Here is a 20,741-nt window from a genome sequence, read left to right as displayed (position 1 = left end):
ACTCTACTCGTGGTTTCGTATTCGGTGGTGTGATGAAGGGATCGTTGTTAACTTCAATTTTGTTGGAAAGAGGGGGAGTCTCGAGTTGTAAGTGGGGTGACTCTTTTGTAGTTTATGAAGTAAATCTAGTATGCCCTTCTACGCCCTTTAATTGTCGTGTGGGAATGTTTGGGGGAGCCCGTTGCCAACCGATGAAGCTACCCGGATCCGATATTGACCCCATCAACGATTAATAATTGTAGTTGTCTTCCGATGCTTCGGCTGGATGGGGTCTTGGTTCTCAAACTTGCTCACAGTTGGCAGACCTTGATGGGTCCTTGTTGGTTGCGCTCAATTAATAAGCCCCTCGCGAGAATTCCACCATCACGCAGCTTAATGATAACATCAATTGATCACGACAGAGTGGAAACTACGACGTCTTTACGGTCGGTTTTATGGCAAGTTTCCTACCACACAGCAGCAGCTCCATGGAGCGGAGCTGGCAGATTGGTCTTAGGAGAGAAGGTAGAGCGAACTTCAAGACTTGGGTGTTGCTAGTTGAAGGGAGACTCCATTGATCCATCGGCTTTTCCGATAAAGGCGTCAGCACCGGAAGAGAACCCGGAATAAACCCACCGAGCTAGAACAACCAAGCTCTTGCTATCGATCCAATCGTAATAATACCAAATCCCCGAGTCAAAAGCTACGGACATAGGAAGTAGTAATTCTCCAACCGATCCAGACGACTTAGACAACCAAGAAACCCGCCGCTATCCATCCCCAACGCAGGGCAAGGTAATCCGCGACCCCGTTTCATCGATCAAAGATAGTGGAACTGCCTCTCGCCCATCCGATATCGCCAGCGCAACCGACGCAGTCAACTAATAATACAACCCCAGACACCAAGAGAAGATAAGCAAAGGGCGTACGAAGCAAAGCCGCATGATTCCGCAACCAGCCCCTCCTTCACTTCTCCCCTCTTCGACGTTTGCAATATTGACCACCGTCTTAAAAAGAAAAGTTGAAGGAGGTTGAATTCGTCGAAATGCAGACACGACAAAACCGGGGAACCCATCTGCGGTCCCACCCCTCCCCTTCCAGACTTCGTAAGATGTATGTGTATAAATGCGTATACGTGCATGCAAGCTGATAATAATGCTGCCCAATCCCTCCCATCTCGTGATTTGGCCATTTCATACTTGCCTGACAATTTTCTTTTCTTTTCCTGTTCCAAAGTGGAGCAGGTCGTGTGGAAGGAGGCCTAGGCCAGTACGAGCTAAAGAGCTCAGATGCACTCGAAGCAGGCGGTGAAGCTTTAGGAGGTTTCTTATGCGTACGACTTTACCTGCTAGATGCGTTTCACGATAATGTGTGTCCCAAAAGACAACTGCTATTGGATGGGGTCTCAGATACTCTCTTGACCAAAAGGCGAATTCAACACCCCAAGCGTGTGCTGGGTGGGTATTATGTATTTCCCTGTTTCTATCTTTTGCCCAAAAAAAACATGAGTGTGCATCCGGCCCCAAGAAGGAATCGCCAATTCAACGTCGTGTCCATCAATAATCCAACCGGAGGTATATCCTAGACCGAATGCTATCCTCTGTCCAAATGAAGCGTAGAATGTAGAAAGTAGGAATTGGAAAAGGGAAAAAGAGAATTAATAACGAGAATAAGAAAATAAAGAACAAGAAACTGGGTCATGAAAAATATAAACATGCTTGAGAATCGAATGACGCCTTGAACCACCAATCCGGCCTATGCCGCCGTGCCAGAAACTCCAATGCCCCAAAGGAAGTGATTAACAATATCATTATGCACAATGGCAGTAGTGTATGGCCGTGACGGTAACAATAACAGCCCTCTCGATATACCCTCTTCTTTCGTTCGCAGTCTTTCTGGGTGTCCGTGGGTTATATGGCACATCTCCTCCGGCGCCTTGACCTGAGCTCCTTCTCGGTTTCTAAGAGGCGGCTCTGCACCCATGTGCGAAAGGGCTTATCGGCGCGGACAAGGTCGCAATTGAGCAGTTCGGTTAATGCGCGCTTGATGCCCTCGTTAACATCGAGCAGCTGCTGTTCTCGTGTGGCAATCTCGCAAAGAGTAGCTTCGTCAAGGATAGTTTCAAGAGTTCGGTTATCGCGGCGGCTGACGGGTGGAGAGGCGAACCGGTGGCGACCGGCGCTTCGGGTCGGAGATAGAGACGGGGACGTAGTGGTAGAATCGCCCAATGTAGAGCTGCCGCGGATCAGGTCCAAGCTTTCCCGTATCCTGTCATGTTGACTGTTGAGGCGGAGATATTCTTGATAAGCCATGTTCTTGTAGTCGGTAGTGTCCATGTTGTGGACTTCTGCTGTCAATCCCATCGTGATGTTGCTCAAAAGTTTCTGCCCGAACGGCTGTGTGTGTGCCAAGGGGATTGGTTTATAGTACTTCGTGGTTTGAAGTTGTCAAAGGGGGGAAATTAAAGTTGAGAGTCCGAAATAAAGGGATGTTTCGACGAAATGGGCGATGGAGGACCGGGAAATTGGTACCAGACCGGGGGCGAGGTGTCATGTAGTATAAATGAGCTTTATGGCAAAGAGAGATCGTGGGAACCCATGCCGAACTTTACGTAGTAATTGCGATGGCGAGACCGATGACGGATTCTAGCAACCTTTTTAAGGTGGTCTCGAGCGTATCCTACTGTGTAGGACAAATAAGTCGGCTTGCAGCGTTGGTTGCAGAGAAGCTATTGCACAATAGGGCCGCATATGCAGAGCAAGGATGATGAGCCAATTGTCCTTTCAAAAGCTGTCAAAGAGGGTGACAAGAATATTTTTCCGTGCTAGTTTGAGCTGAGCGGTCTCGATCAGTGGAGAGTCCGGAGTAGAGGTCCCTGGGCACGGGCAGTATAAATGATCTCGAACAGATGGGCGGCAGGGTTCGTGTTGCAGGAGTCTGTCGTTCGATGCGGAGTAGGCTCGGAGAGCTGCGACGTCAGGTTTGAAGGGTGACCGGAAAGTGACGTGACTGGGTGCTATTATCAGAAAGTGGGAATAAAGTAGGTGTAGACCGCAGGAGCGTCGTGGATGGATTGCTGCAGCGGATGGAGATACGAGCTATTCGCTCGAGGGACCAATTGATATGCCTGATTCAACGAGCTACAAGTATGTAGTGTATGATAAGGAAATTAATAGATGATGAGGGGAAGAAGAAAGGAATCAATCCTGGATGCGATTGCGGATATGGATCAAGGACAACAGATGATGGCAAGAGTGGCAATGGATCAATTGATCAATGGACGAATATTATTATATAACAGGTTCCCAGCCTGGGAAATGCTGTCTTTCAACGACCAAGCAAACTAATTTCCACCCGAGTCAAGCATTACGCAGTCAGGAAAGGCCCAGTCCAATCCGGCTTTGCCCCTCGAACTGGTGGAAGGTGGAAGGTGGAAAGTGCAAAAAAAAGGATTCAGATGTTCTTTTGGAAATGGTTGAGGGGCGACAAGTAACACAGAGCTTCGGAAGATAACGAGGTACTCTGACAAGGGTGCGCAACCAGCAATCTCAGCACGGGGAGGGAAGCAGGTTCAGGGTAGGTACTTGCACGAAGTCATCAGGGTTATCTGGTACTTCGCAGCAACAACGGCCTTGGTAGTCCAGAGCAGGAGCTAATCTGCAACTAATTACTGGGAGCGATCAATGGCACTCGGGTCGCCAATCCCATTGGTTCTCCCTGCCAAATTCGTTCAATACCCCACTCTGACCAGGGTGGTACGAGCAGGGCGCTTGCCTGGTACGAGATTAAAGGCGGGCCTGAACCACTATGGCGGACGCCGTCAATAGCCAGTCGAGAGCTCAAACACGGGAGGCCGCCCCCTCACCTTATATTACCTCTGCTCAATGCGCCGAACACAAATCCCAAACCAAACCGGAACGTTACATATCGAGGCAACAACTGATTTTGAACTCATCGAACCTCTGATACTTTACAACTTTACATGCCATCTGATTTCGGGACTTGGAACTTGTATGCAAACTGGTCGAGCCCAGCACGCTTTGGGACAAGCACAAACATTTCATTGAGGCTTTTGCTTTCACAGCCAATGTCTTCAGCTGGTGGCTTCAGTAGTGGAGACCTTCCCCAACTGTGCGCACAATCCCGCCGCTAACGACATGAGCGTGGATCTCAAGATGCGCCTGAGAGGCTGCGAGTGCGCAGCCAAGGTTGATGCCCAGCGCATCTAGCATATAATAATGCCGCTTTGCTACGAAGAACGAAGTACTTCGTAAGTGGGTTGTCTAGCTTCCATTGGGGGTTCAGGGCGAGTCCCGGATTGTATGCCGTTAAATGGGGGCGATGGAGTCCCTTGCAGATCCACTATCAATTTCTGAGCCTCCAGCATTCCATTTGCCCCTTTTAATGCTTATAATTACGAAGCAAACCCTCAATCTCTAGCTTCGTACGCGGTAATTAGAGAGTTGTGGGCTTGGTGATTCTCAATACATACAAAGCAAGGGAGCGATGCCGCTGCTACGACACAAACAATTGCTGAAAAAAAAAAAAAAAAAAAAAAAAAAAAAAAAAACCGGATCACTCTGTATAGGGACTATACGAATTATTATGGTCGAACACAGCGATGGCTTCCCCTGAAGGCTCTTTCTGGATGGTTTCTCGTGTCCTGCGACTCCTGCCAAGCTCACAATTTATTAGCTGTAGCCCGAATTGGGTTGGTGCTCCCATTCGTGGAGATAACCTCTCAGCTAGAGCTTAGCGTCTCGATGCAACTGACTTGGCAACTTGCTAGCGGATCTTAAAACATCACAGCGAAGCACTGAATGAGCACTGAGCCTGCAAAGGGAGCATGTAATGAATGTGAGGGCTTGGAGATGTTTGAAGGATAGGGGTTCTTGGACCTGTCCAAAATTACCGGAAAAAATGGGAAGGAAACGGCATGGGAGTCCATGATACGGGCAGCGACGTCTTTTCTTTGGGTGTATGTATATGAGCAACTTTGCGGGCGGTTCTAAACTACATTTTCACATCGATTCCCTTGAGCTCTACTTCCGTACTTTGATCTATCCTGAGAAATTTCCGAGAAGTCGTTCAACCTCTACGACCAGGGTATTTATTTCTTGCCATGGAGGTTACGCTTCTCGCGACACTGTGGGACAAGTCCCATGGTGCCCCTCTTCTTCGGGCAGCTGCTCCAGGCAGCCAACACGATGAAAAGATGAAGAAAATCAAAAATTGCGCCCCCGACGGCCCATGAAGGACAATCGAAAAAGGCCGACTCCGCGATGTGCAATGCAGGTCCTCCTTCTTGCACTACCGCATTCTTGAGCGCGGCGAGTGCTGGACAAGGTAAGTATGAAGAAGAGAAAAGGGAAGAAAAAGTCCAAAGATGCTGGAGGGTTGGAGGGGAATTTATAGGCATCGATCAAGGTACATCACGTGCATTTGTTGTTGGTGTTGGTGGGAGAATGGATTCCAGGCAACCGCCACGATGTTGCAGCCTAATTCCAGGCTCACGACATGGGCCTGATAATTTCAGGTCCTGACAAGTGACGACAGAGAGAAGCTGAGCAGCATCGTCACTCCAATTCGCGAGGTAAACATCAAGAGTCAACCTTGAAATCATAGGCTGGCCGTACTTGCCTCATGGCAATATCTCAATGTAGACAGCAAATTGCTGGAAGGGCCAGATTAGATCCTTATCCTTCCTGGAAGAGAGTGAGATGTCCGAGGGGCAATATCCTTATCCTTTGCTCCTCTTCGTCCCCCCCAGCGTCCATGTGGTGAGAGCCAGCTCTTGTAAACCACTACAAACAACGCCTACGTATCACTCCGCCCTTCTCATGGTCCAAGGAGCTCAGGGGGATATCGCTGGATCGCCAAATCGACATTCTGCCCTCTGGGGTATATGTCCACTTCGAGACCGGCACGCTGGCTCATCTTATGTGCATTTCACATGAGTCGATTAGAAGAACCGGCTCAGAGATATGGAAATGAGATTTTTGGAGACGATGACGGGAATCCTATCGAATCACCGTTTTCGTTTCGCAATGATGAAGTTGAGGCGAGCACTGACGCGGGACTTCCTTCTCTTTTGTTTCTTTTCACAAGTGTTCGTTTATTGCCCAGTCTTGTCCAGTTCACATATAACCTGAAGGAACCAGCGCTAGCAATCCTTGATATGTTCGATTCTGACCTTGTTCATCTTCTCAAAGGACCCTAGATTTCACTCGGCCGATGGTATGATAGCCGCTTTGGCGACTTCAAGATATACTTCCCGTTAGCAGATGGACAATCACCTATTTGCTTCTTACAGCATCAAGTTCTCCGTATCCGGTGTTACTCAGCGGAAATTACCGCTGCTTATTACACGGGACGTTCTCGCCGAGTCTCTTAATGCTAGATCGCACCACAGCTCATCTTCTGCACCTATCTGGCGAAGGGAATATATTAAGAAATTGCTTCGAGATCTGGGCGAGCAGCTCATTTGGGAGGGCGGATCGACAGAATTGGCGCGGCTGGCACGTTTGGGTTTAGGAGGCGGGCAGGACGAAGTCGATATGTGTCGATGGCAAGCGAATCTTTCAGAGCTTCATCGATAGAGGTGACGGACGCTGTGTCCCCCCATCTTTTTCGTTCTTTTTGCCCTCTCCTTTCTTTTCTCCCGGGTGTCTACAGACGAGATAAGATACCTGGGGAATCGATGAACTGAATCAGTCAACCAGCTCTTAGAAGAGGGATGTTGAGATAATGAAAGTACCAAGTAGATTGTGAATTGTGTTGAGAGGAACTTTGTGGCTCGGTTCGGCTAAACTATGGGCGTTGGTTCGTGAGGGTCGAAAGTCTGGAAGCTTCATCAATGGTGCTCGGTAATATTTGACAGGAAGGTGGGGTCATGCTGTCTTCCAAGTCGTGCTCATGAAGGGCTCATGGGGGCAATTCTAAGATTAAGGGCTCTAATGGACGCAGTATTTAACTGTGGATGGGCTGTTCGAGTCTAGCGCATTGATCGATGCTACGCACTATCCCCAACGGAAGAGATAATAGCTCAATGTGCGTGTGTCCGTAGTAGGGCTTCTCAGCGCTAAAAAGCCGAGTTGTCGGGTCGATTACTGAATGCTTACAAGGGATTAGGGGCTAATATTTGAAGGAAGTCGCAGTGCAGTTGTGTCGTCACAACCCGCCTGTGCGATATCAGACACTGTGGGAAAGCAGGACCCGCCCACACCCACTCCACATCCCCTCCTTCCCAGTGTTGTGACTTGTCAGCCAACGTCGCCAAAGGGCAGAGGGGCGCCGTCACCGTCCAACAATTGAACCCTCCTCTCCCAAACCAAACAGCCCATAAACGTCGTCATCGTCGATAGCCCATAAAGCAACCATGGCTCCCAGAGGATTCGAGGATGAGGAGTTGACAATGTCACTCTCATCCCAAGTTCGCCGAAAACACACCGGTACCGGAAGGTCTCACGACCACGACGGTACAGATCCGCATGCCCAGCCACGGAGGACCAACAGCCCTAGAGGTCCCCTTCGCGAAAAGATTAAGACCGAGCAACGCATCGGCGCCTACAGGCCCATCAGGACCCTTGGAGAGGGGTCCTTCGGAAAAGTCAAACTCGCCGTCCACATACACACTGGTCAGCAGGTCGCTCTCAAGATCATTGCCCGGAAGAAGCTCATCAGCAGGGATATGGCTGGGCGGGTCGAGCGAGAGATCGAATATCTCCAACTTCTGCGCCATCCCCACATCATCAAACTGTATGAAGTCCTCTATCCTCTATATCATACGTAGAGTGCCTTGCTATGCTTTGACCTCTCTGTCGCTGACACCACGACCTTGCCCGGTTTAGATACACAGTCATCAAGACCCCGACCGAGATCGTCATGGTGTTAGAGTACGCCGGCGGCGAATTGTTTGATTACATTGTGCAGAATGGCCGCATGAAAGAGGCTGAGGCGAGACGCTTCTTCCAGCAGATGATATGTGCTGTCGAGTATTGCCATCGCCACAAGATCGTCCACCGAGATCTGAAACCGGAGAACCTCTTGCTCGACGACAATCTCAACGTCAAAATTGCCGATTTCGGTCTCAGCAACATTATGACAGACGGGAATTTCCTAAAGACTAGTTGTGGAAGTCCCAATTATGCTGCACCAGAAGTTATCGGTGGAAAGCTCTACGCCGGACCCGAAGTGGACGTCTGGAGTTGCGGTGTGATTCTCTACGTTTTGCTCGCCGGACGGTTACCTTTCGACGACGACCATATCCCAAGCCTCTTTGCTAAGATCGCAAAGGGATCCTATACGATACCCCAGTGGATGGCACCCGGTGCCGTCAATCTCATCAAGAGGATGTTGGTCGTCAACCCTGTCCAACGAATCACCATCGAGCAGATCAGAGAAGACCCGTGGTTCATGACGGATCTCCCTCAATATCTTCAGCCCACGGTCGAAGAGTTCCTGAACACCGGTGTCGATCCGAACAAGGCTATTAAGAAGAGCGATATCGCGCCCGGTGCTCCCCCTAAGGTCCAGGAAATGCTCCACGAGGAGGTCACCAACAAAATCAGCAAGACCATGGGCTACGGGAAGAAGGATGTCGAGGAGGCCCTGGAGTCTGAGGAGCCGTCGACCATCAAGGATGCCTACATGATTATTCGTGAGAACAAGCTGATGGAAGTGAATCGTAAGTCGTTCGGCGAACTCTTCCTATCTTTGGCGATATTATTTCTGCCCCAGCCGTTGAAGCGCGCTAACATATGTTCACCCCCCCCCCCCCCCCCTCCTCGCAGAAGGAATAACACCTTTAAGTACGGCGACAGAAACCGCAACCAGCCCCTTGCCCTCGATGTCATCTGCCCGCTCAACAGCCTCATCTGTCCCGACGCCCAGACCCTATACCAACAAAGTTGGTATCTTGCCGAGTAGCTTGCCAGCTTACCACAAGGACTTCATCGAGAGAGCAAAGGCAGGAGTAGACGACAGTCCTTCCCCACCTGATAAACTCGAGGAACCATCGAGAGCTCGCCCGGAGAACGTCAAGGAGGAGACGGCCCGACGTCTCAACCCACATTCACGAACCAGTCAGATTCGCCTTGAGGAGGCGAGCGGGCGGCCACACAGCCTCACCCCCGTCAATCCTCCCAAGAAGCAGAAGCCGGTGCGGTGGCAGTTCGGCATCCGATCGCGTAGTGCGCCGTGGGAAGCACTGCTTTGCATCCACAAGGCTCTCCACAAGCTCGGCGCGACGTATCTGCCCGATGAGGACTATGACAAAGTCCATGCGCAAGAAAGCGAGGATGATCGGGCGGATGGTGAGAGTTTGCAAAGCGCGGATGGGAGCTTCGCTGACGACTACAATGGAGCTCCTCTACGGAGATACGATCATTCGGCGAGCAGCACGGATCCCTCACGGCGATATAAGCTGCCAGCCGATCCATGGCGGATCAAAGTTCGCTGGGAAACAGGCAGTAAGTCGAGTTTATTTCCGAGCGTACCTTTTCTTCTCTAGCCTTTGCTACTTAGAGACATCATACTAACCATCTCCTTTGATCTAGCCCTCGGGAAAAGTGCGTTCCCTAGGACGGATGACCAAGAAAGTGCGCGAGATCCGGGAGCCTTCGTGGCTATGCACCTTGACATTCAGATATACGACATGGAGCCCTCCGGATTCTTGGTCGACTTCAAGTGCTCCGGATACGAGACACATGACAGGAGACTTCTGGACGACAAAGAGGTTATGAGTCCTTTCCCGTTCCTGGACATGGCTGCTCGTTTGATAATGCAACTCGCCGAATCCGGTGACTAAGGCCCGTCCCCCCAGCTTATCATCAACTTCGACAACTTAAGCCTATTTCTATTCGATTCTATTGAAGGCTGGCCTTTGCGGTTCATATCGCCCCAAAGATGCTGGCCATCTAGATAGAGGTCTGAACATCCTTGGCCTAGGTATTTTGTGGTCGGCCATTATAATTTGTTTTTGTTGATTTGTCCCCGAATTCTAGTGGAGGGGGGACAAGCACCGATGATCCTCCTCCGGTTTGGCGGATTTTGCATGGTTTTTCATTTAGCATACTAAGTTGATATAGACATACCCAAGGAGAATTTAGAGGGCCTCGTCTGGGTGCAGATGGAAGGAAAACTGGGCTGTTTCTACATGGCAGAAGATTATTCTTCTGTCTCGGGGGATTGGCGAAGGAGTCTGTCCTGTTTCCAGAATGGATGATGATCGGAAAGAAAGGGGGGACGCGGCTATCGCTTCTCTTGGAGTCTGTAACGAAAGCGGCCGGGGTACACACGGGTGGATTTGAGTGTGAATTCTAATGTGATGATGTAACTGGAAGATTGGTGGTGGCTCTGCTTAGCTGGATGACCCAAGCAATATCAACTGAGCTCGAAGAACAACGCATTCTACCTACCCGCTGAATCGGGACCCTTTCTCTATATGTCAAGGAGGCAAACTGCCGTGTTCAAAAGTGCGATTCAGGTTTATCTATGCGCTTTCTCGTACCCAACTCAAACGTAGCCTATGAGCTCCTCCGCGCTCTCCATCCCAATCGGACCTCTTACCCTCACCCTTCCAGCCCTCTCCTCCGAGACCCGGAACTCCGCAGGCAAGTCCACCGCATCATCTTTCGTCCCGCCTATCAACTCGACGACGGCCTTCGCGCATAGGGCGGCCAGGGGCATTCCGTGGCCTGTATATCCGCCGCAGACCCAAAGGCCCTTGCCGCCGCCGAGGGTGGGGGGGACTTGGCCTACCCAGGGGTAGCCGTCGGCGGAGTAGCCCATGATGCCGGTCCATTCGAAGGACGCGGGCATTGGTTTCGCGTTGTCGACGGCTTCGGGTTGTTGTGATGTCGCCTTATTCTCATCACTTGAGTCCCGGGACGAGGGAGTAGCAAGGACGCGGTGTAAGTTTCTCCGTAGATGGTTCGACACCACGGGATCTATTTCGTCATCACGAGAAGTCCCCCATCCCTTATCAACACCACGGACCCGCCCCCCTCCATATACGAGTTCCCTCTCACCCCCCCTCGCCTGCACAAGGTAATCATCCATCGCAGATTCACCCTCCCTCTTCGCCGCCAAAAACACATACGTATGCCTCAGCGCCTCATCGCCTGTCCTTTCCCCGGGGTACAAAGACGCAACTTGTCCCCGAACAGGCACAACGAGCCCCGTGAACTCGGGAAGGATGCGCGAGATGTACCCGTTACTCGCTACGAGGACGGTCGGGGTGGCTACTTGGCCGCGCGGGGTGTGGACTATCCACGAGTGTTTGAAGCGCTGGATATCGAGCACGGGTGTTCCAGTCTGGAGGTTGAACGAGTTGCTATCGCCGCTTGTGGATTCCGCGAGGAGTTGCTCGAAGATCCATGCCACGAGGCGGTAGGGCCACAGCGAGGCTGCGTTCTTCTGCACCACGGCGCCTTTCGCGCCAGATAACCCAAGGCTCTCCAGGGGATCTCCATCACTGCTGCTGTTAGGCGCCGCTTTGACGAGCTGGACGACCGAGGCAAGTCCCGGGGCGAGCTGCTTCAGCTTCTTAATGTTCCTCGCGGCAACCTCGACAAGGTCCTCCGTGTACAGCCCATGAACGCCGGAGGTCGTGACCCAATCGCAGGGGACTTCGTTCTTCTGTACAAAGTCCTTGAGGAAGGCGTAGTTTCTCAGCTCGAAGGCTGCGATGTGCGGTTGTTGGCCGTACACGAAGGGCTGGCAGTGTCCTCCATTCTAAAGAAAGTCTCAGCACGATATTCCCCCACCTCTACAAGAAGGCTTCAACCCTCCCTCTTCTTTTCTTTATCCACCAGGCAGGTGTGAAACTTACTCTCCCCGTAGCACCCCACCCCACCTCCCTCGCCTCAAGCACAAGCACCCTCCCCAACCCTCTCCCCACCGCCTCCCTCGCCGCAAACGCCCCCGTGAGCCCCGCCCCTACGATGATGACGTCCGCCCTCTCGGGGAGCTCGGCCGTCGTGCGGTGGCCGAGGAGGGTCTGCGACGGGCTGCGGTGCCAGTAGGATGCTGTGGGTTTTTGAGAGGGGAGGTCGGCTTGGTTGTTTTGGAGGGTGAAGCCTGTCATTTTTTTTTTCTATTTTTTTTCTTTTTTGGCTTAGGAAATAAAATAAAGGTCAGTTTAAAAAATTGAACTTGATATATGAGGTGGGATGGAACATGAGGTTTCCGAGAGCGTTGTCTCTTATTGTTCCCTGTTGATCCTGCGGAGATTCTCGATGCAAACTATGGAGGGGTTTGTCGTCACATGGTTCGAGGCATAGATAAGCCAAACGGCAAAGCTCGAGTGCTCCGTTCCTCCTACGGCACTGACCAAAGCATCAAGAGAGACTCGTCGAGATCACCTCTCTACAAAATCACAGAAGACTTCACCCCTTCAAGTTCTAGACACGACAAAGTCATTAAATTCCCATTTTTCCCTCTACCGGCGATTAAAAAAACGCCCCTAATGCTATCTGCCCGCTTCTTTTTTTATGAGCCCCCCTTTGCTCCCGCACTCATTTACAAATGACCGGTATAGCTGCGCAAACAAAATGGAACCCTCTTGTAGGGGGAAGGGGAATAAAAAAGAGAGGGACATAGAGAGGAAGGAAGGAAAACAAAAGGCAAAGCTAAAGATGATTTTTTTTCCCCAAAACGCTCTTGTCTTCACTTATATGCCGTTCGTTAGAGGGCCAAGGTCGATGAACAAACCCATCCCTCCATTCCGTTTATCCGTAACCCTCATGTGCATGTCAGGGTAGCCGAAATCGTAACATCATCCTAATCCAGTCTGTAATCGTCTTAGGAAACAGGTATGCGATAGAGTAAGAGTGAAAGGCAAGAAGAAGGGAACCCTCGGCTTCCTCAGCTCCATGATAGCCGTTATCGCTACCCCGCCGGCTGGGTTCGATATGGACTCCGCCGAAGGGGTGGCGCGGCGAAAAAGAGAGAATAGCTTTACGGGAGCTTCTTCCTCTTTCCGACCTGGGCCGAGAAACCAGTCTTGATGGCAGTGACACTGCGACGCGATCCACACGAGTTACATGTGATAAAGTAAAGACGGTTCTCTCCCTTGCTGAGCTCGGTGTCGGGAGACTTGCAAGTCTTGCAAGTGACGTATTCGACTGTCGCGGGTTAACATGGTTAGCAAGAGAAGGAGAATAAGGGAGGGTGGTGTGTGTGTGTGTGTGTGAGAGAGAGAGGGGATAAGGCTCACTGATATATTTCCTCAACACGTTTTCAATCTGTTTTTGTTGGAAACGACCCTTGATAACCAACCGCCTGCTGCCATCGACGGAACCGCTTGTTCCCAATTCGGCGAACAGATAGGCGGTAACGTGCTCGTCGGTTCGCTTCATACGCTTGCAAATCTCAGCAATGTTGGCGAAGATGGTCTTCTTGTTGCCTTCACGCATGCACTGAGGAGGGGGGATCTTGTAGCTCTTGGTGCCGCTGAGAGCGTGGTCGGGGTTCTTCTGGGCGAGGAGGGCGAAGAATCGCTTGAGGAGGGGGTTGTACGAGATGATCCTAGTGTCGTCGTGAGCCCAGATGCCGGTGCCGGCATCCATGTCTCCTTCTTGCACAGCAGCCTCGGGGGCCTCGGCGGCTTCTTCCTTGCCTTCGATATCGAGGGCCTTGAGCTTGGCGGCGAACTCGTCTTCGTCACCTTCCTTGACCTTCTTCTTCTTCTTTTTCTTCATCGACAGATCAAGACCACCGTCTTCAGCGGCAGCCTCGTCGCCGGCCTCGTCGCCGGCCTCCTTGGTCTTCTTCTTCTTTTTCTTCTTCATCAGGGAAAGGTCCAGGCCAACATCGTCGGGAACGTCACCGTTGGCGGCGGCAGCGGCATCAGCCTCGGGCTTGGCCGAGTGGTTAAAGGACTCGAGGGCCGCGGAGAGCGGCGGGGTGTGGGGAGTATGAGACATAGCGGTGTCCTTAGAATCGTCGGTCGCGTTGACCAGAGTCACAGAGCCGTCGGGATCGACTACCAATTGTTCCCTCGTAAAACTAACAGACTTTCGAGATTTGCGCTCGGCGGGGTGTAAAGTCTCCTATTTGGATGCGAAATGGATGAGCGGTTAACTTGCTGCTTCTTTGTGGAGAAGAACAGATTTGGTTGGGATTGGAGGAAGTCGTGGAGTGGAGTTTTGGTTAAAATGGGACAACAAGAAAATGCTCGTGGGAATTTTTTGTGTTGTCGTCAGGAACAGGTGAGTCAACCTGACACAGTGAATTCAGTGTGAAAGTGTGGAAGCGTCTTGGTGCGGGTGGTGCTCCAATATGCAAGTAGGCAAGTAGGCGAGGATCAAGGCAGTGAAGGGGAGGGAGGAGGGGGAGGGGGTTTTGTGGTTGGTTGATCTCAATGATGTGTGTGTGCATGTGTGAATGTGTGAATGTGGATATGTGCGTAGCGGGGTTGAATTGAAAATGAAGTGAGGAATGGAGGGGCAAAAAAGAGAAGAGTCCAGCCCAGTTGCGACAGAGTACAAGTGGCAAGGCGTCTCCATCAAGCTCACACTAACGCCAGTGTAGTCACTGTAGTGTAGAGTGTAGTGGATGGAGCGTACCTGTAGTGTACCCTGCTCGCGGCACCATCCCATGCGGGAGACGCCCCTGGACTCGTTGCACAGGGGGGCTCGGCTCACCTCACGAGGGCTGTACTACTACTAGTGGAGGGCAAGTAGAAGTAGTGAGAGGGGCAATGAGATGACAAGGCTAGGACGGTACCACGGGGATAGTGGGAAAAAGAGACGACAAGCTCGAAGCACCACAGACTATGGAGCAGCTGGAGCTGTTGGACAGGTCGGGGAACCCTTGGCCTCGAGACCGGGAAAGCAAAAAACAAACATGAAGTCCAAAGAGATCCATCCGTCTGGAGCTTGCTCTTCGCCTTGGCCGAAGTGATCGAAGAAAACACTGTAGGAAAAGCAAACATGTCGAACTCACCACTGAAGACATATTGTAAGCCACTGAACCCTGGGTCGGGAGCTAATGGGAGACTGGGGAAGAAAGCGGGACAGAAGATGTGGAACGGCGAGGTTTTAGTGAGCTCTTTTGATGCCGCTAAGAGACGGGACTTTCTGGGGGGGTTCTCTGTAATAAAACGCAATGGCGGAATCCGAAGGACCTGTTTGCTTGATCGTATCTTCGTCTTGTCTCTTATGCCTCCTGGGGGTATCGAATGTTGCGTGTTACTATGCAGATGCTGGAAAGAGAAAACAGCTTGGTCTGGTTGATGGATGTCTTTGTCTTTGATGGACAAAACGCGGGGTGAATGGCCTGGCTTGAGAATCGATGCTCGAGAAGGAAATGACACTATGGCAAAACCTGCGACGGCACCGTCGATAATGTTAAATAAGTAGGATCGTGGCAGACGGGAACTCGTCAAGGTTGGAACAATAATTAGCTTGTTCTAAAGCATCTGCCCACGGCTTGCCACTGGGGATTCCAATTCGAGAAGGCACCGTCGTCATCTCACGACGCTGGTCTGGTGGCAAGTCAGGTGACTGTTCCTTGAGCAGTGGTACTCTGGAGGCTGCAAGCCTGACTGGATACGGGATGAGAAATTTTGGTTAAATCGATAAAGGTGAAAATAATCTAAACTACGCTCTGTACTCTAGTAGACAGAAACCCTTTTAGATTGTCTCCTTCATTGTCCCCCATCAAGTGGTCGGTCTCGAGAATCGGAAAGCCATCTGTACCACAAGCCTCAGCTTCAGTGATGTTTGGGTCCGCCCCACCACCAGCCACCGCCATTGGCGCTGTGGCGCCCCTCGTCCCCACTGTCGTCGTCGTCGCTCCAACCTTGGGAATGAACAAACATTGATCCCGCAACCCCGACCTCCGCTTACCTAATCCCACCTCGTTCCTCGGAATTGCTTCGCTTCAAGCTCGACGTCACCAGCATCAACGCCTCGTGGTGATGGAGTCAGTGCCGAACAGCTGTGACCTCGCTCGCTGTACCTGATCCCCCCATCGCTAGTCTCGCAGGCTCCCGACTCGCCCGAACCTCATCGAATTCCCGGAATTACCTGCTACTGAGAGGAGCCGGGTTTCTGGAGCTTGATTGCCGAGGAGAACCATCACCGGCGTCGGATCTAGAGATTGGAGACGCAAAATCACTTGGCCGGGCACGCCTACAATTAGTTCCCGAACACTCTACCGGAGGTGCGCAAACTAGGCCTTCAATAGATACTCCAAAGCCGGCTTTTCTTCTCCCCCTACCACCCTGGTATATACCGAGCTCGTTTCCTCACGACCAAGATGGCGTCCGAATCCTACATCATCCACGAACCCTCTCCGTCCGAGAAGGACGAAGTCGACAGCCTCCCCTCGATATCAAGCAGCGCCTTGGACTCGGACGATGACGCGCAGGAAGAGTGGGACAGGAGCCTGGAGCAGCTCCAGATGCTTCTCACCATGATCATAATACCCTTCGCTGGCAAGTTCCTCGGGCGGAAGTTTGCATACTGGAGTAAGTTTTGTAAAGCACCGGGCAATTTTGTTTTGCCTTCTTTTTACCACCTCGCGAGGTTTACCGCTGTCGATGCGCGAGACTTATGATGCTGACGACGCTTCTTAGGCTGGGGAAGATATATGGAGTGGGCCCACGATGTCGAAATTCGGTGGACAAATAAGAGGGCTTTCAATGCTGCTGGCGCCGCCGAGGCTGCCATGACACTATGATTTCGTCAATCTATTGTACTTGTCGATGTTGATCTAAGGGGATCCGAGCTACCAGGGCCTGGGAATGACCTGCCTCCTGTGACGGGATGCAAAAGAAATATGATTGATACTGTTATACTACTTCAAGAACGGATATACATAGACGGCAGGGCCAAATGTTTTAAAAAATTAGGTCAATAGAAGGGCCAGTCATGACCGTCAGATTCTAATGGTTCTAGAAGTCCATGTCCATGCAACCCTCGCCTGAGGAGTCTGCCAACGAAGGTTATGATCACGTAGTATTCTCAGCTTCATTTTTTTGTTAATATTCCCAGGGTGGCACATCGATTAGAGAAGGAAAATACAAAGGCTATGGAGTCGTTTAAACATTCACTATATCTTAACTCGTAATGCCCACACAAGACGTATACTACCGGCAGCATAGGCGCGGCATAAGAAACAGTACTGTACAGCTCTCCATTCAAAACAAGACATCCATTCCAGATCCCCAGCATCCCTTTCTTCCTCTTTCCTCCTCTTGTCCCTTTTCTTCTTCCCCGAAACCCATGCTTCTCTATTCATATTCCTCCCTGACAAGACCATTCCTTTCATTCCACGTTAGCTGGTGAAAGAGACAGCCCTAGAACAAACACAGACCAAACGCGTAGAATCAAAAACAACAAGGGCCAACCAGAACCAAAGACCGAGGTGAAAGAGGAATACCAAAAAGGGGGATTCCAACACCTATTATTACCACCGAAGACGCCAGTTACCTGGGGGTCTTTCGTATTCCAACCATAAATCGTATCCCTGTTTCAGACTGAGACATAACCCTTTCTTAGCGGGCTCCCATATCTCGCATGTACACATCATAGACCCTCATTCCCAGTCCGCGCGGCCAGCGAGCAATGAAAGAAGTTAAAAAAAGAAGAAGAAAAATGTAAAAGGAAGAAGAAGGAACTCCTGAACTGCTCCGCTCAGCACACAGACGAGTCGGACCTCTAAACACCGACCTGCGCCATGCTAGGCCGCGAGGAAATGAAAGAGCTGCCCCCGCCATAGCTCCCACTGTAACCCCTCCTGCCATTCTTCCAAGTGAAGAACAACGAGCCAGCAAAGCTAGCGAATAGGAACCACATGAAGACGGTACTCGCCTGAATCTCGCGACACCTCTTCTCGTCGTTGGCGGAACCCCAAGCGATGTAGTTCTTGGGCAGCTTATCGTGGTTGAGGTTGCCGCAGTTGACGGCGCGGATCTTGGCGGCGAGCACGATGGCGTCGATGAAGGTGAACAGGGTAGCGGCGGCGTCAAGGGGCAGCTGGACCATGTAGATCTCGAGGGCGGGGACGAAGCGGGCCATGAGGCCGTAGATGGCGGCGATCCAGGAGAGCACGGCGACGAACAAGGAGAAGTTGACGGCGGCGGTGGCGGAGCCGGAGGCATTGATGGTGCTGGCTATGACGTTGCCGATGAGGGCGGTGATGAGGAGACAGAGGAGGAATTGGAGGCCGCGGTTGGCCGTCTGCAAGATGCCGAGCTCCATTTTTTGGTTGCGAGGATGGATTTGTCCCCGGGAGTGGGTGGAGTGAGTTGGCGGTTGCGGTTGTGTTTTGTTTGCTTGGTGAAACTTGAGGAAGCTCGTCTAAGTGGTTTGCGATTGCGATTGCGGAACCAGGAGCAGATCGAGTAAACAGGTTCTTGTCGATGGATACTCGGTTTGCTCAGAAGTGTCTGGCGGATAGAAGTGTATGCGAAGTATGTGTGCGTGGATACTGTAGCGTCTGTTGGATATAAGACGAGTAATTGCTTGGAGAATTCCAGAAGTTGGAGGGGAGTGGAGGGAAAGCTCGAGATAAACAGTCGATGGCTAATAGCAGCTGCCTATTTTAAAGCTTTCAATGCTTTCAGTAACATGCGCCAGCAAAAGGATTGGGTGGGATCAAATATACCTTGCGACAGTAGGGCTTCAAAACTATCCTAGTTATACTAGGAGAGAGATACTTTTTGTGAAAAGAGCTGAGGTTCAACGTTCGTTTCACGAACTTGGAACTTGGCAGTCTTTTTCGGCGAACAGCGGGAAGAAACTAGACTTGGACTCAAACGATGGTCTGGCGACGACGAAGTAAAAAAGAAAATAATTGAGCTTGACGAGAATTGATGATCGCCAATGTACAAGTACCTCCACCGTTGCTGTGGATTCGCGGGGAGGGAAAGGTCACTAGAGTGTACCTGCCGCGAATCTTTTGCGACGGGCGGTTGCTCAGTGGACGAAGCGGAAGGTGGTGTTACGTCGTCGACTGCTGCCATTGTGCTTTTTTTGCCCCGGTGATCAGCTGGTGGTGGGGTAACGAGGGGCCATTTTGGGCAACGACCACCCAGAGAACCAAACGAGAGAATCAAACCAGAGAGACCAGAGGTACTTTGCGGCTGTACTTTTGTACTCCGTGCAAATATTTTTACATGTAGGCGTAAACAGATATGACAGATGATATCATTGATCCACCACCAACTGAGACTTGGAGATGTTAAAGGTAGAGAAGGTTCGCTCTTGCTCTAGTTGCGAATAGCATCAGAACGTGGAAAGCTGAAAGATTGAACATCAATACAGAACATCAATTCATCACTCGCAAAAGAGACACTATCAACTGGATACAGCTTAGACCTCGACCACGTCGAAGGATGCTAGAACCACATCAGTATAGTGCCTCGAACACTGGCTACTTCGTCAGCGCGCTGAACCTCCCGGCCTGACCAGCCAAGGCCGCCCTTACAGAGCCCGACCTGCAGGCTGCAAGCACTTGAGCTCGAAGAATCCTCAGCACTCTAACCCGCCAAGCCAGTCCATTGATTCGCACGCACATCATCGATCTCTCACGTCGTCAGCGCCTTAAAATTCTCCGGTAGGCACCGATCCACAGGCGCCCATCGATCCCGGCCGTGCCGGGCAGTGCAGGCATGTCTCCTGCCCTGAACCCGCCCCATGATCGATTGGTTCTCGTCATGACGTGATTTTGTCTCTCTTGCCGCCCAGTCAAAGGGTCCTCGATATCATGACACTTCTTAACTTCTTCGCGAGACAATTATAGAAGCATATTCAAGGGGATAAAAAAAAGGGTCCTTGAAACGCGATAAGGGTTTCGTTCACAGCGAACGATGATATTTTGCTTGGTTCTCGCTGCATCTTTGTATTTTTGCATCTCTCTCGACCGTTGGCCGGCCAGCACTTGCACCATCCTTTAATAGTTTCATTGGCTGCCAGCGAAGGAGGGCACCCGTAGGATGTGGTGTAACGAAACTTGCGAACCCATCAAACCCCGGAAAGCCGGGGTTACGTCGCCCAGCGGTTCGATTGCATGATCTGATCTCCTTGACCTGCCGGGACGGGACAATCCCCCGGGTCCGAACTATGAATTGCGAATTGCGACTTGGTTCTCCAGAACCTTCAGAACTCCTCCGAAGCCGGATCCCTCTCTCAGGCTTCTCGTCAAATAGATCCTCGACAGAGTTCACTAGAGAACCAAGCTGACGATACCCATGGTCCCATTTGACCTCCTTGCTTCCGAGGGATCAATTATTAAACCACTTACACGAATCCCAGCGTTAAACTTCCGCCAGGCATCAAATCCCCTTCAAAGCTACACTGGGCTCTGCTCTCCCGAACAGGTTAAAGTGTCCCCATCAATACCCCAAGTTAGACGAAACTTAAATCATTTCCAAGGCAGGTAGTTCATCCGACTCGTGTTGCGCACATTCACCTCACCTTTGTCTAAAAGTGACTCACGCGAGAAGCTTTTTCTATTCTATCAAGGTTTTACATCTTTTTCTTAGCACCACGCAAAGGCGTAACAAAACACGCGACGGGGACCAAAGCGTTGGGGGCTCTGACCTCATTCTGACCTATGACGTTTTCCTACTTCGGAGATGGAGCAGTCGGGTTGAGCTGGCGAAGACCTTGCCGGGCTTTCGTCTCTAGACTCGGGGGCGTTTTTCTTTTTCCATCGGAGGACGAGGATAGTTTAGTCCTTCTGAAGCTCTAGATGCAAACTTCTTCCCGAAAATCGTTCGATGCTTTGCTATAGTTCGTCTCATACCT

The 20,741-nt window shown here is 51.2% G+C and overlaps 4 protein-coding genes and 2 pseudogenes across 4 annotated transcripts; 2 read left to right on the top strand and 4 right to left on the bottom strand.

Annotated features, from left to right (window-relative positions):
- Positions 1-1,889: 1,889 nt before the first annotated feature.
- SAPIO_CDS2701 lies at positions 1,890-2,342 on the bottom strand (annotated as a pseudogene; the record flags this gene model as incomplete).
- A 5,015-nt stretch (positions 2,343-7,357) lies between these two features.
- SAPIO_CDS2700 (Carbon catabolite-derepressing protein kinase) lies at positions 7,358-9,787 on the top strand (the record flags this gene model as incomplete). The annotated part of the gene is made up of 4 exons (XM_016785654.1): positions 7,358-7,737; positions 7,830-8,665; positions 8,802-9,449; positions 9,537-9,787. The coding sequence occupies 4 exons, from the start codon at positions 7,358-7,360 to the stop codon at positions 9,785-9,787; spliced, it is 2,115 nt and encodes a 704-aa protein (XP_016645030.1).
- Positions 9,788-10,494: 707 nt separating this feature from the next.
- SAPIO_CDS2699 (uncharacterized protein) lies at positions 10,495-12,067 on the bottom strand (the record flags this gene model as incomplete). Its single annotated transcript, XM_016785653.1, has 2 exons — positions 10,495-11,715; positions 11,813-12,067. 2 exons carry the CDS (start codon positions 12,065-12,067, stop codon positions 10,495-10,497), a joined length of 1,476 nt encoding a protein of 491 aa, XP_016645029.1.
- Positions 12,068-12,939: 872 nt separating this feature from the next.
- On the bottom strand, positions 12,940-13,907 carry SAPIO_CDS2698 (Eukaryotic translation initiation factor 2 beta subunit; the record flags this gene model as incomplete). The annotated part of the gene is made up of 2 exons (XM_016785652.1): positions 12,940-13,106; positions 13,199-13,907. 2 exons carry the CDS (start codon positions 13,905-13,907, stop codon positions 12,940-12,942), a joined length of 876 nt encoding a protein of 291 aa, XP_016645028.1.
- Positions 13,908-16,245: 2,338 nt separating this feature from the next.
- Positions 16,246-16,668, top strand: SAPIO_CDS2697 (uncharacterized protein; the record flags this gene model as incomplete). Its single annotated transcript, XM_016785651.1, has 2 exons — positions 16,246-16,456; positions 16,565-16,668. 2 exons carry the CDS (start codon positions 16,246-16,248, stop codon positions 16,666-16,668), a joined length of 315 nt encoding a protein of 104 aa, XP_016645027.1.
- A 980-nt stretch (positions 16,669-17,648) lies between these two features.
- SAPIO_CDS2696 lies at positions 17,649-18,191 on the bottom strand (annotated as a pseudogene; the record flags this gene model as incomplete).
- Between the last annotated feature and the right edge of the window lie 2,550 nt (positions 18,192-20,741).

Source organism: Scedosporium apiospermum, assembly GCF_000732125.1.
Source record: "Scedosporium apiospermum strain IHEM 14462 chromosome Unknown SEQ_SAPIO_0086, whole genome shotgun sequence".
Lineage (NCBI taxonomy): Eukaryota > Fungi > Ascomycota > Sordariomycetes > Microascales > Microascaceae > Scedosporium > Scedosporium apiospermum.
This window is presented reverse-complemented; position numbering and strand designations above follow the sequence as displayed.